Here is a 14115-nt window from a genome sequence, read left to right as displayed (position 1 = left end):
TGTACCTGAAGTGTGCCACATTGAGGGCTCTGTACCTGAAGTGTGCCACACTGAGGGCTCTGTACCTGAAGTGTGCCACACTGAGGGCTCTGTACCTGAAGTGTGCCACACTGAGGGCTCTGTACCTGAAGTGTGCCACACTGAGGGCTCTGTACCTGAAGTGTGCCACACTGAGGGCTCTGTACCTGAAGTGTGCCACACTGAGGGCTCTGTACCTGAAGTGTGCCACACTGAGGGCTCTGTACCTGAAGTGTGCCACATTGAGGGCTCTTCCCAGTTCTTTTCTGCTAGCCGCTACATCACCCATCGCTAGTTATGTTTCTGCTGGCTCTGGGGGAAAAACAAAGCCCCGGCCTTTGATGCTGATTGCCAATTTTAGGTCTTTTGGCATTGAAAACTGTGACAATTAGTCAGGCTCACAGCTCATAGTCACTGACAAGGAGACAGAAGCCCACACACACATGCATACACACACAGTCGTGTAATCATATCTTTATGGGGACCGCTCATTCATTTCTATGGGAAAAATGCTAACACTAACTATGACAACCTTAACCCCTACCCAGCCCATAACCATAACCATAAGTAACCAAACAAAATATGAGTTTTTGCATTTTTATTTTTTTCATTGCAGTCACAGATTTTTATAAAATATACTTTTCCCATATGGGGACCAGGAAACTGGTCCCCATAAGGTAAAAAAAAAAAAAAAAAACGGTTATTCATCATGTTGTGGACACACACACACACACTTAGAAGCAGATACACTACCACCCAGTATACCAGTATACCATCACCATATACTGTACTGTGCAAAAATCTTAGGCAGCCATAAACAATGTGTATAGCGACTTATTTGGGTAGTATATTTACTCAGAAAAAACCCATATACCTATAAAAGACACAAATTAACAGTAACACAATAATAAAACAGAATTTCTTCTGTTCTCCCAAAAGTTTGATTGATGTTTTGTTGGATGGCTAGATGAATATGGGGGCACCTCAGCCATTCTGTGTATTTGTTATGTTTCACCACCAGCTCACCTAATTAATTAGCTCAATTACTTAAATAACTATTGATGTATTAAATAAATATTGATGTATTGATTAGCCAAACAAGGTGTGCTGGTGGTCGAGTGAAAAAATTCGTATTGGATCGTTGCTGAAGCTTGGGTGGCTTTAGGTGAAGTTTTGAAATGGGTAAGATGACACCCTTTGACAGACATCATAGTTTTACACCAACATGAAGAACATTAAGATAATTTAAATATCATTTTCTTTGGCTAAGATTTTGCACAGTACTGTATGTATTAATAGAAATAAAAGGTTTGATTTTTAATTGTGAAGTGGCTTTAAAGATTTTTCTCTTTACATGCTCTGACAAGATGTTCCTGATTGCTCTGAGGTCTAGATCTAAACTCAGATGTGACTGTATTTTCGCAGTAGCTTCCCCTAAGCTTTGGAATAGTCTACCCTTTCATATTAGGTCTGTACCAACTTTGGTCATGTTTTAATCCAGGTTGAAAAGCCAGTTTTATTCCTTAGCTTTATAAAATAACGAGAATGTTTGTAGTTTGTTTTATTCTGTTTATCTAAGTATTGTACAGCATTTTGGTGAATTGCTATTGTTTTATATGTGCTCTGAAAATAAAACTGACTTGAATTGATTTGACATTCCACAATAAATTTATCTCAAATTGGTTTACCTACATTTACAACAACTTATAAAAATGAATCCGTATAGAAAATTGTGTTTTTGTAACTATTTGAAGAACAGAAAGCATTCTTGTTACTTTTTTATTGTATTAGTTTTTATTTGTATATGTTCTAATGCTACATAGTGTCCTTTTGTGAGTAAGTGTACATTTATTGCCCAGGTAAATAACTTGAGACCGGACACGGAGGAGTAGTATTTACAGTGCAGGTAGGGCAGTGAGCGTGGGGGGGGGAGATAGGTCTGTGGTGACGTCCTCGGCACTCAGGGGTCTGTAGCATATGTGGAGATTCTATGTGGGGCTTTAAGGGTCAGACCAGGTGGGATGGGGACTGGTCAGGTCCAGAGCCATCATTCTCTGGCTGGTCTCGGGGAAAATACCTGCGGGGTTGGTTAGAACAATGTCTCCCTGCTCTCCTCCCCACCTGGGTGTGGAAGTGCCTTTAAAGCCTCGGGTGGGGTGAATGGGGGGGGGGTCTTTTGTCTTCAGCTGGCTTGTAGCTGGGAGTCGTTGATGTGCTGACGTGGCCCTGCCCTGCCCTGCCCTGCCCTGCCAGGGGCACATCCTCCCTGTGCCCTGCAATGCTGGCATGGCGGGGAGCCATCAGAGGCGTCATGAGATTTAAACATAAACACACAATGTAACACACTGATAGGATAAGATGGCTGTTGACCTGGTTTCTTAGAAATTGTTGTGAAAATGACCTTGCTTGTCTTGCTTTGGGCGTTTTTATATGTGTGGGTGTGTGGTATTACTGTGGTGTTACTGTCAATAAATGTTTTTTTATTGGAATTTTTTTAAACATTAATTCTTCTCATCCTGAGATTTAGGGTGTTGTTCCAAGTTTCTGCTCATTATAATGATTCAGTTTCTTGTATCATATACTCAACCATAAAATAACCGTATATCCATAAAAAATTAAAAGTTTTTTCCTCTCTTATAATAAGTTTGAATGTCTTTTTGCATTTCCAGCCTTCAGTGCAATAGGTTGTGGAAGGTTCTACCTGAAAAGGTGTCTGTCATTGGTGGTTATGGCTTGGTATAGTACTGCATTGTGTATGGAAGATTCCCCCGATTCAGTGTCTCACTGTTGAGTCATGCATCAAGTCACATGGCAGCTTGTCAGACGGCTAGGAGGAGGAAGCCCTGTAATTCAGTAAAGGAAGTCTTGAATTTATACTCGGCGCTCCAAGTGTGCACAAGTACGGGGTGTTACCCAACAGGTTCTGAGTCTTCATAACCATCACAGAGAGCCACACGCTTTCTGACTTTCTGTGGTTTCTCTTTCTCGCTCTCTCTCTCCCAGCTGCTCTGTCTCTCCTGCCGTCTCTCTCTCGCTCTCTCTGTATCTCTCTTTTTCTCGCGCTCTGCCTCTCCACGTTTCCACGGCTCCCGTCACAGTGGAATTTCGTTTAGCACTATGATGTCAGCTCTAGACCTTCTTCTGTGAGCACTGAAAGGTAAGCCCTTCCTGGTGTCCATCTCCGCATCGGTCTGGAAATGCTTATGTAGCTCATTTGCTTGTTTTTTACCGTGGACATCTGTTTCTGTTCGCTTTGTGGAATTTTTTCCCCTCCTTTTCACAGGTGATACATCAGCAGAAACACTATATTTTTTTCACGTGTGATCTGCATGGCTTTTAGGTATTTTTTTGTTTGTTTGCTTTTCTACAAAACCTGTTCTGAAATATTTCAGCGGGAAAGGGGAAGGTTCCAGCTTCTTTAGGGTTAAGGGCAGCCACTGAATCATACTGCCAGTGAAGCAGTTTCTGGATGGTTTCCTTAGAGGAACAAGAAAGAAAACTCCTGCAGTTTGCAGTACGTTTGCTTTGCGGCGCCCGGCCATGAGTGCACACTCGCTTAGACACACATGCATGCGCACGCACACGCAGACCCCGCAAACACGCGACTGGAGCAGGAATTCTCATTGAGCTAAGCGAGACCTTAACGGGATTGGATTCTGCCTCCCTGTCGGAGACTGTAAAAGTGGCGGCTGGCAGCGGAAGCGCATTCCCACACCCCTCCTGGCTCTTTCTTGATAGTTATCCACTTCCTCAGGCAGCAATATTACTTGTAGTTTGCACTGGTAAGAATTAACTGTAGAGTATTGCTGGTTATGGAATCTGATAAAGGCTTTAGAGTATAACACTGTAGCACTTAAGAAAGAAACCACTGAAAATCTCACCATTAATCTGAGTGTGAGTGTTAATCCTTTTATCAGTCTTGTTTCCAAGTAAAATATACTTTTATTGTTCTTTCCTTGCACTTAATTTCCTGTTTTCGTTCATGTTTTATTGAGGAGCCAATGTGCTTATACTGTATATGTCTCAGTTAAATTCTGTACTGTGTCTTAGAACATGGGGTGGATACAGCTATATAGTTATGGCACAATTCTAGGTGATTAAAATCTGAGAACGCAGTTTATCTCAGGCATCACTGGCTTTTTCTTTTGATAATTTATGAAAAAAGCTGTTATTCTTGGCATTATTTATTTGGTTTAATCAAAGTGAACAATATAATGTTCCAATAATACAAGACTAAAATTCCTTAAGTACGTGTGTTTGCTGATAATAAAAATGGACATCAGTGCGTGCCCTTTGTGTGACACCAAATGACCAGTGTATGTTAATTATGAATTAAAAGATGACACACACACATAGACACAGTTGCTTGAGGTAAGATTTCCTGGGACACGACAGGACCAAAGGCAAAGCCAGTCACTCCATGGAGCGTCACCTACAGACGTGTGCAGCAGAGCAGTGGAGTTGCAGTGCTGTTGTGCTCAGTGGAGTTTGAAGTTGGTGTGAAGATACAGGACCTGTCAGGGAATCTGCGCTGTTCAGATGCGTCAGGACGATATTACACGTCATGTATCAACACGACCGCTATTGTTTTGCCGTGCTGCTGTTGTGCGATGATGAGGGATGCTGTGTTGAGGGATGAAATACAAAGTTTTTTTTAAATGACTCGGGGAAAAAATGGTTAATGCTTACTTGTAATTTGTCCAAGGCAAATGTAGGACTGTAGATTTACCCTCTGTTATGGACTGGCATCCCGATAAAAGTCACCAGTAGGTTCTTCTGGGGAAAGATTTTGATAGCATACAACTTGGATCTAAAACATCAGAACCCCAAGTATCTTGTGGAAGGAACAGTTTGATATCAGTGATTTTGTAACCATTACTTTATAAATGAAACTCTGAGCCTGCAGGGGGCATCTGTTTTTATTGGGCTTGGGCTGATACTCTGTACATTTCAACTTCAGCCCATGCAGTTACATTGCAAATGTATTGCTAATTTCACACTGGTGACATAAAAGGAAACGTAGCATATTTCCAGTCCATGTGATATGTTTGCATAAATAGTTTCTTTTAATTTACTATACAGTTATGCTATGAAAATGAATTATGATACTATGGCTTGTTAAAATGCCTGCTCTTTAATTTAACTGCAGGTTATTTAAATTGCTATTAATTGGATTACTGACTGACTGGGCTGGTTTTGATTGCCCTTTGTTACCTGTTACTACCCATAAGTCTGTTAATCTGTTTTTAATGACATTAAATGTCACTAGCAGAACATGATGTGTTGACAGAATTGGTACTGCTTGTCGCTCCTTTAGTCATGTGTGTATGCATATTTTCTTTTTTTTCGGAAAGGCTGTGCCATGCCAGGTGCCCGCCACACTTGCCACCAGCTCCCCGCCGTGCCAGTCAGGTGGAGCTAGGGAGCGGAATGCCCCTGCCATCCTCACTGAATCCTTCTGTCCCGTGTCACCTTCAGGGCTGCGTTTGGGCACATTCACAGGTGTATTGCTCGCTCTAGAGCTTCCCTTACTTGTCACCCTGAGTGCTGTAGAAAACACTCTTAAAGTTGTTACTCTTAAAGACTGTCTTTGTAGGACACTTAGTTTCTTCAGTGGGTAAGAAACAAAAATAATTTGTTGTTAAATTGGTGGTCATCTATGCTGCTGGCTACCTCCATTGTCTTTTGTGTGGTTTTTATGGTCTATACTCTCATTCTAGGATTTTTGTTTGGTAGGGCTGTAATTCATACAGAGGGGTCAATTCATTATCATTAGCCAATGATATGTTCTGAATCAGTGAGTGACAGGGGAGAGGGCACCCCAGTGGCTAATCAGCTTTTAGCTGGGGCCAGTACTCCTGCGGCCCTGCCCCTGTATACACCCATGCTTAGAAAGAGGGCCGCTCTCTTCATTTGTGACATTTCAGCATAAAATGACTCCTAGTATCACCACCATCATCTAAATTCTTAAAACTCTCTACCAAGCATTAAGACAGTGATGCTGAGAGCTATCAATCACTGTCTGCTTTGACATGTTTCCTATCGTTTGCATTTTGCGTCTGAGTTTTTGATTGGCCAAACCGGCCAGTAACTGACAGCTGCCCCCTGTGGGTGTCAAAGGCTCAGTACTCAGCTGTCTTCATTCAGTTATATTACATGGTAGTATATGACTTGTGCCCAGTTTGAATGGAAGATGCAGTTATATAGTAATAAGAAAATATTAAAGCTCTATAGAGAGTTTGACTTACATGACTGTACAGCAACTTTCCATCTTCCTTCCACACCGAAACAGCAGAGGGTGAAAGAGGTTAATATTGAATGCCATGGAGTCAATGTTTGCCTACAAATGTTCTTTTCAGTCTGATAAGAAAACAGGAATGTCTTTGGCTTGAAAGAGCTTGATTTTGCCAGCTAGTGGAAGCCGTCGGGGATGTTCAGCACGCTGCGAGGTGTCTAAGTTTTAAAAAATGGAATTTAAGTTTGGAGAAAAATCATTCAGTAATTTGCCAGTTCGCTCAGGCAGCAAAAATATTACTGTGACACAAACTAAGGCCTGTTTCATTTGCTGGCTCGATGGTGTGTCTCTGAGGCATAGCCCAGGAAAAATATTGGAATTCTACTTATAACTTGACAGCAGAAGCAGTTTATGTCTGTTTAACCTTCCAGTGCTTAATGAATACGATATTTATTAGACAACTTAGACTCACAATAATAACACCTCTAGTATGTCACACTTTGGAGATATCACAAACCGGGATCTTGTATATTTGCACTGGTGATAAAGGAGTTATTTCTTTGAGTTTTCAAATCACGTCTCTCTTCATGCACAGAAGGATCGGCATTCTCTGGTGAAAGTGTAGCATATACACCCAGTGATAAAAAGTTAAGTACCCAGACAGAGTGGTGGAAATTAAATGAATCGTGGTGAAAGGTCATGTGACTGTATCGCAATGATTATAATATCAGATCAAACGGACAACAGAGTTGGCAGTATGGGCATACTGCTGGTCCCATGTCAGTAGGGTGTGGCACCCCCCAGGCCTGGATACATGTGGCGATATGCTGCGGAAGGGAGTCATAAAGCCATTGTATCATATCCTGTGGCAAGTCGACCCACAGCTGTTGTAAATGGCCCTCGAGATCCTGCAGATTGGCACTGGGTCTGAGTTGACGTCAAAGCTGATTCCACGCGTGTTTGATTAGGGGAAGATCGGGGGACCTGGCTGGCCATGGAAGGACCTCAACATGACACAGGCAGTCCATAGACACACGTGCCGTGTGTGGATGGTGTTGTCTTGTTGAAAGACTGTACCAGGGTGCTGTCTTAATCTGTCAGTGTCACAGCAGACCTTCAGTGACTGCTTTAGCATAAGGTGCATATAAGGACACAAGGGTTTGCCTCCCACCTATCAGAGTGCAAGCTTCTTATCTCATGGAATGTGCCCAATCCAGTAGTTCAGGCCCACTTTGGTAGGTGCCCATGAATAAACTAAACACATATTATTCATTGTTAGTGTTCCATCACCTATGCATATCTCACTGATAAATCAGCGATTTTGGCAGGACAGTTACAACCAAACCATTTGGGCCTTTAACTGCTCCATGTTTACAGTTTTTAACAGTCACTTTTATCTAAAGTGACATACAATTAAAAAGGCTGCTGGTCAATTGGGAGTTAACGGTCTTGGTCAAGAGTCTGATGGTCACATCACTCTTTTGATCCTGGGATTTTGAACCAGTGACCTTGCAATCACAGGAACGGTGTCCTAACACACTGGGTCATACCCAGTTAATGTTCTTCTGAATGAGTTTTATATGCAATATAGGTACCTGTCCAAAAATGTACTTACAGAGTCTAACATTTCTGCACAGTTATGCAATGGCCGTGCTTGGTGGCAAGTCTGAACTTCCTCAAGAATGAGGATGTACGTCGCTCCGACTGGGACGGGGAGGGGGCACAATAGCAGCTTATATCTCTGCTTCTGTCCCTGTACCATGTACTCGCTTTTGAATGTATAACATCATCATAAATTCCACAGCCACCTCAGTTTGTAAGAACATTCCAGTTCTCTTGTGACTGAAGGGGTCAATCACAATACTTTCCCACTCGTTTCCGTAAAGCGCACAGTAACAGGTTTGTACCTCCATTCTCAACAACAACAACAACAAATTTATTTTTGTATAGCGCATTATACAACATTACATTGTCCCAAAACGCTTTACAGCATCCCCACCCAAAGCCCCCAGTGAGTAAGCCATAGGCGACAGTGGCAAGGAAAAACTCCCGAGAAGGAAGAAACCTTGGGAGGGACCAGACTCAAAGGGGGAGCCCATCCTCCAGGGGCCGGCAGGGAGAGTCAAATACAGTAAATTTTGAGACACAAACGGTGAGCAGGGGGGAGATGACAAGCCGGTGCCAACGCTCCCTCCAATCGCCAGGCAGCCAGAAGGCAGGGAGCGGGTCATACAAGGAAGATGACACAGGCAGAACGGCGAGCTGGATGCACGGACGTCATTGGTAGTGGATAACACACTTCCTGGATAACATACACATTGCACCCAACCCCAGCTACTCATGGCAACTCATCGTTATTATGCAACTTCCCTCCGTGTCAGCTCTGTCATCACACCCCAAGTCCCTAGCTACTGAAATATTTTTGTTGGGCCCAGGATCCAAAAATAACAGCAGAATGCAAATCTAATCTCCCAAAAGCTAGCTAAGGACTTACACTCATTGCATCCAGCCACGTTTACAGCTGGCTCTCTTGTAATAACAGTGTGCTGCCACATGAAATTTAGCCCTGTGTTCTGCACCAAGGCTCAACACCATGGCAAATTCTGACGGACATTTTGATCAAAAAGCGAATTTTACCATAGACGTGTTATTCAAAAACGTAGCCTACATAGTTTTTTTTTTTCTCATACAACACTTTTTGCCATGGACACCATTGTCCGTATACAGATAGGTCGGCAATCCCTGGTCTGCATGTTTTATTTATTTATTTATTATTTATTTTAGTTACAGGCTACAGCACCAAATCTTCATGCCTTTTGATGCCTTTCCACTGGACAGTCAGTACAGGAAAACGGTTTTCTCATTGTTGGTAGTGTTTTTTCTTTTTAGGTGTATAAGAATGCTTGTGTTGTGAATAGACGCTGGGCTAGAGAAGGAGCTGGATAGCTCAGTTGGCTGGAGGTTGCTGTTGTCATGCTGGCTGACCCTGGGTTCTAGCCTCAGCTAGTGCTGTATTTTGGAGCATAGGACTCGGGTAGGTTGCCAGTTCAAATCCCATGGTCAGCAGTGTCATTCTGCTTTTGGGCCCCTGAGCAAGGCCCCTAACTCCTAGTGGCTCCAGGGATTGGCTGACCCTGCCTCCTCTATTGTACATCACTTTGGATAAAAGCAACTGCTAAATAAATTAAAATTATATTTCAGAAGGGTCAGTACCACTGTTTGAATTAACTATATTTGTTATTAAAAATCATTTTTTAACCAATTGTTAAAAAAATTGCAACATGTCATCTCTTTTCTGAACCCATGCACATCCTGCACACTGTGTGTCTAGAAATGTTGGCATAATGCGGTACGAGCCATCAAGGTGTTTGTGGTGGTGACCCTGACTGACTCTTGAAGGCCACCTTGGAATGTCAGACTGGGTTAGCTTAGTGTTAGCTTAGGCTGAAGCAGCCTGGAACTCCATCACCACATACTAAGCTGTGCCAGGAACAAGCTGCAGGTTTCCATGCAGCTGGGCCACAGTGCTGTCCTGCTTTAACATAAAAGCAACCTTTCACAAACCTTTGGACATGAACATGTTCACTATGACGTTATTAGTCAACCTAACAAACATTCCGGTAATATACACCATACAGTAATAGCTTGGGCTGAGAGTACTGTATATATTTGCGTTGTGTTTGCTGCAGTCAGGTATGACTTTTCTCCTTGAAATGCAGTGAGAATTGGACAGCAAACTCATTCTCATGTTTCCTGGATATGTGCCTATCCCTCGTGTGTTTTTATCAAAGTGCCTTCAATACACTGGGTGTTACTATCAAGTAAACGATAATTAGTGACCTTCCAGGCAAAACCCTTTTTTTTCTTCCTAATGTGAGACGGTTTGAGCTGAGGCATGAGCCAAGAGAATGGCCTTTGTTATGAGGGAGGTTTTATTGCAGGGACTAGCTGTGGAATAGAGAATATGTGGCAACCCTTTACTTAATGCAGTCATGTACTGTACAATGCACAGATGTATACATACTTTCATAATGTAGCACAATGCATCCTTAATCCTTATACTGACCATTATGATGAATTATGAAGGTTATCTATAGCGCATTATAGATTCCTTCATGGCTATGATGTGTTATGCCTTTTTATAAATAGTTATAGTCGTGTTTATAATACTTTTTCCATGCATTATAATGCATTATGAAGGAATATATAATGCATTACTGCGGTGTGATGGTGCCCGCACAGGGTTGGTTCCTGCCTGCGTCCGTTGTTCCAGGGATAGGCCCCGGGCCCCCTGCGACCCCAGTGGGGAATAAGCGGCCATGATAATGGATGGATGGATGGATAATAACGCATTATAATGACTGTACAATAAAATCATAAAGAACTGGAGAATATTCAAATTATATACAGCCCCAGTACATATTTTACATTGAATGCTATGAAATCCCGCAAACTTATCTTCAGCCGTAAGCAAACATTAGATGAAACATAGCCTAAGTGAACAAGCTCAAAATGTTAACAATTATGCGATGTTGACGCCACCGGTGACAGCGATGTTGAAAACACTGTCACACTCCTCCCTACGGGGCCGATGGCTGTGTTGACGAGCATGAGTGATGTGCATCTCAGGCGTTGCCACACTTGGAGTTCAGGTCACAACTTGCCGCGTGACTCAGCTGTATGGCATGAAAGGGGTGGCCTGATGTTTGCCTGTAGAGTTCTGTCAGGCACAGCAAGCAGTCCTTTGTGATGGAGGCACAAGGGACGGGACACCTTGGATTGGATGCTGGTCCAGTCAAAAGCATGTGAACTTACACTATGGGCAATTTTAAGATATAAATTATTGCATGTTTTTGACCTCAGAAGAAAAGTAACAGAACTGTAGGGATTTGAACCCAGAAGCCTGAAATTTAAGGCTACTGTTTGGGTCCTGCAGTGAAAGCATAGATTTTCTAGATGTTCAATAAGGATATTGGTTTTCCCCAACAAAGCCTACATTAGCCATCAGATATGTCTACAGAACATGCTCTCAAAATTTTTTAAAGTAATTTAGGATTTTATTTTACAAATGTGCATTCTCTTTCTAGTGAGCATGTTTTTCTGATATATGATTTTTGCTCATGCTGGAGTTAAAAGTACTAAATTTAGCTAAATCAGTACGAGCCTCTTAGATCAGGGTTCCCCAGATCCAGTCATGGATGGCCAGTGTGCAACACAGTTCACAGATTTCCCTGCTCAAACGCACCTGTTAAACCTGGCAGTTAACTGGTCGTGCCTAATAAGGTGTGTTTGTTCAGGATAAAATCTGCAAACTGTGTTGCAAACTGGCCCCCCAGGAGCGGAATTGGGGAACCCTGCTCTAGATGATGATGTTCTTGACTGTTTTTGTGATTGTCTTGACATTTTGTCAAAGAACCATTCCCAGGATGAATCTGCCCTATACTTTCTCTTTGGATAATAAGGATCTGACTGTGTTTCACTGAAATGTAAACTGTCTAAGCTGATAGGCATCAAGAAGTTTTCTTTCCCACAGGTCTTCAGGAATTTCTGCTGAGGGTTGGTACCACACGGTCAGCCCAAATCAGGCCCGATGTTTACAAAAGTCATTCAAACAACCATCCCTAAATAACCTTCATTTCAGTTGGGTTAACTATGGAGATATTAATGTTTACATTGAATGTTATAATTTTCTTTAGTTTGTGCAGAAAACAAAATCAAAGCAACATTCCATGTTGTTTTCTCCCTTATTTGTGAAAATGGGCAATGGGTGCTGAAGACCGTATAGATACTGTCCTATTAAAATATCATTATGATGCTCCAAGCTATTTTCAGTATCTCTGCTTTATATACTGAGGCTTGTGATCTATCCTGGTATGTTTCTTATGATCTTTGTTACCATCATCAGGTTATGCTGCCCAAAAGCTCCCCACTGAGTCCAAGCGAGAAAGAAAAGGGCTAAACTCAGACCGGCCAGACCCCATCTGTCACGCCTTGCTGCCCCGCAAAGACACAGAAGAGCCATGAGCGAGTCCCCGGTCTCCAGCTTCGTGGTAGAAGCCATGGCAGCCGTCACCCGCTCTGTAAGTGATGCTGCTACCAATGCAGGACCTCCTCTGGGGTCACCTGATGAGTGTTAACCAATGAGTGGCCGGCAAGATTTTCATCATTCTTTGCCTGCATGAACATTCTGACACCCCTCCTCTCTTGCAAGACTCCTACAAATTAACATTATTTTCCTGCATTTTTAATGCATCCCCTCCCCCCCACCTCAATCAGCAAATTTTATCAGTGGCAATCCCCTCACCCTCTCCCAGGAGATAAACTTTTACCTCCCTAAATCAGTACGCCTAAGGTGGAATCTCTGTACAACATTACCTACAGTCACACTACCTGTAGGGCCACTCCATACAAGGTCTGTCTGCTTGTATGGAGTGGCCCTGCAACATTAACAAATCATTACATGCATTAGTACCAGCCTACAAAATTATGACAGGAACATAGCAGATTCCTGAGGAATTCCTTATAGTAAATTGATTTAATGTGAAATAAAGTGATGTTGGCTTCTGAGCATTTTGATACCTATGGAAAAGCTTTAAATCACTCATGTCTCTCCTTACAGTAATTTATGCCTGCAGTGGCAATTGGCTGACATTTGAAATATGACAGCACCTGTTGGCTCAGACAGACCCTTAGGCAGCACTTTGCTTTGTGTTACATCATAAATGATTTAAATCCCGTTCTTTGCTATTCACACCGAGCATTTACTAAAATTTTCATTTAAATATTTAAAGTACAACTATCTCCTGAAATATTTTTGCTCTGCAATAGACTGATAAAATGTATTAATGGTAAATATTTTGATAGCACTTTACTTGAAGCTGTCATCTACAATGCATTATAGATACCTTCGTAATATATTATAATGGTCAGTATAACAATTAATAAAGCATTACAGCATCTTTTATTGGCAGCCATAAGGCATTATAGTGTTGATTATAAGACTTCATAAGCTCCAATGAAGCTTCCATCTATAATGCACTATAGATAACCTTAATGCTTTGTACTGCATTAAGAAGGTATCTATAGTGCAGTATAGATGTGAGCTTCATAGAGCACTCATAATGCATAATAAACATGGCTATAAGGTGTTATGCCTTTTTATAAATAGTAATAGCTGTATTTATAATACTTTATTAATGTATATTCATGCATTATGAAGGTACCTACATTATAATGACTTCTTTAAGTGTTATCAAATATTATAGGCATATTTATAGAGCTTTATGAATGCATTATTATGTATTATGAATGTAGATAGATAATTATAAACATGGCATTCACAGAAAGTATTACAAATATTTTTAAAACAGTATTCATTCTGTTTACACTTAAAAATCAGATTTGTTTGCTTTGAAAAGATGATTTATGTGATATATAAAAATATTAATATACAGTGTTTGTTTTTAATGAACAGTTAATTAATAACTAACAGTATTGTTTTTAAGTACACCTCATTCTTTTATACTGGTGTGTGACAGAAGACAAACAGCCCAAGGTCAAGGTGTTGTACAAGGTCAGGTACACTAGATGTTCACATTAGACAAACACAATAACATGTCAAAGGTATCAGAAAATCTTTTACTTAAGGAATATATCTAAATACGTCCTAAGCATTAAACGCAAAGTGTTGGTATATTTATATTTTTGATGTTTTATTGTGGTTATAGTGTTATATTATATTTTATCATATATATTATCACCCGCTTGGCAAGGTGCTGGCAGTGGCAGGGGTGCAGGAAGCATGGAGGATGGGGGGGGGTCATGTCCTTCACAATGTTTAATTTGGCTTCATTCATCCCTAT

General features: G+C 41.5%; 1 protein-coding gene across 2 annotated transcripts in view; it reads left to right on the top strand.

Annotated features, from left to right (window-relative positions):
* The first annotated feature begins 2857 nt into the window (after positions 1–2857).
* Positions 2858–14115, top strand: part of LOC111841574 (anion exchange protein 2-like) — a 52072-nt gene continuing 40814 nt past the window's right edge. Inside the window, exons 1-2 of one of the 2 annotated variants that reach the window (XM_023807412.2) lie at positions 2858–3175; positions 12159–12333. In XM_023807412.2, coding sequence (XP_023663180.2) covers positions 12274–12333 — 60 coding nt within the window. In that variant the 5' untranslated portion in view covers positions 2858–3175; positions 12159–12273. The remainder of the gene's footprint in view (positions 3176–12158; positions 12334–14115) is intronic. The other variant, XM_023807414.2, reaches the window with a different exon arrangement.

This window comes from Paramormyrops kingsleyae, chromosome 1 (assembly GCF_048594095.1).
Source record: "Paramormyrops kingsleyae isolate MSU_618 chromosome 1, PKINGS_0.4, whole genome shotgun sequence".
Classification (NCBI taxonomy): domain Eukaryota; kingdom Metazoa; phylum Chordata; class Actinopteri; order Osteoglossiformes; family Mormyridae; genus Paramormyrops; species Paramormyrops kingsleyae.
This window is presented reverse-complemented; position numbering and strand designations above follow the sequence as displayed.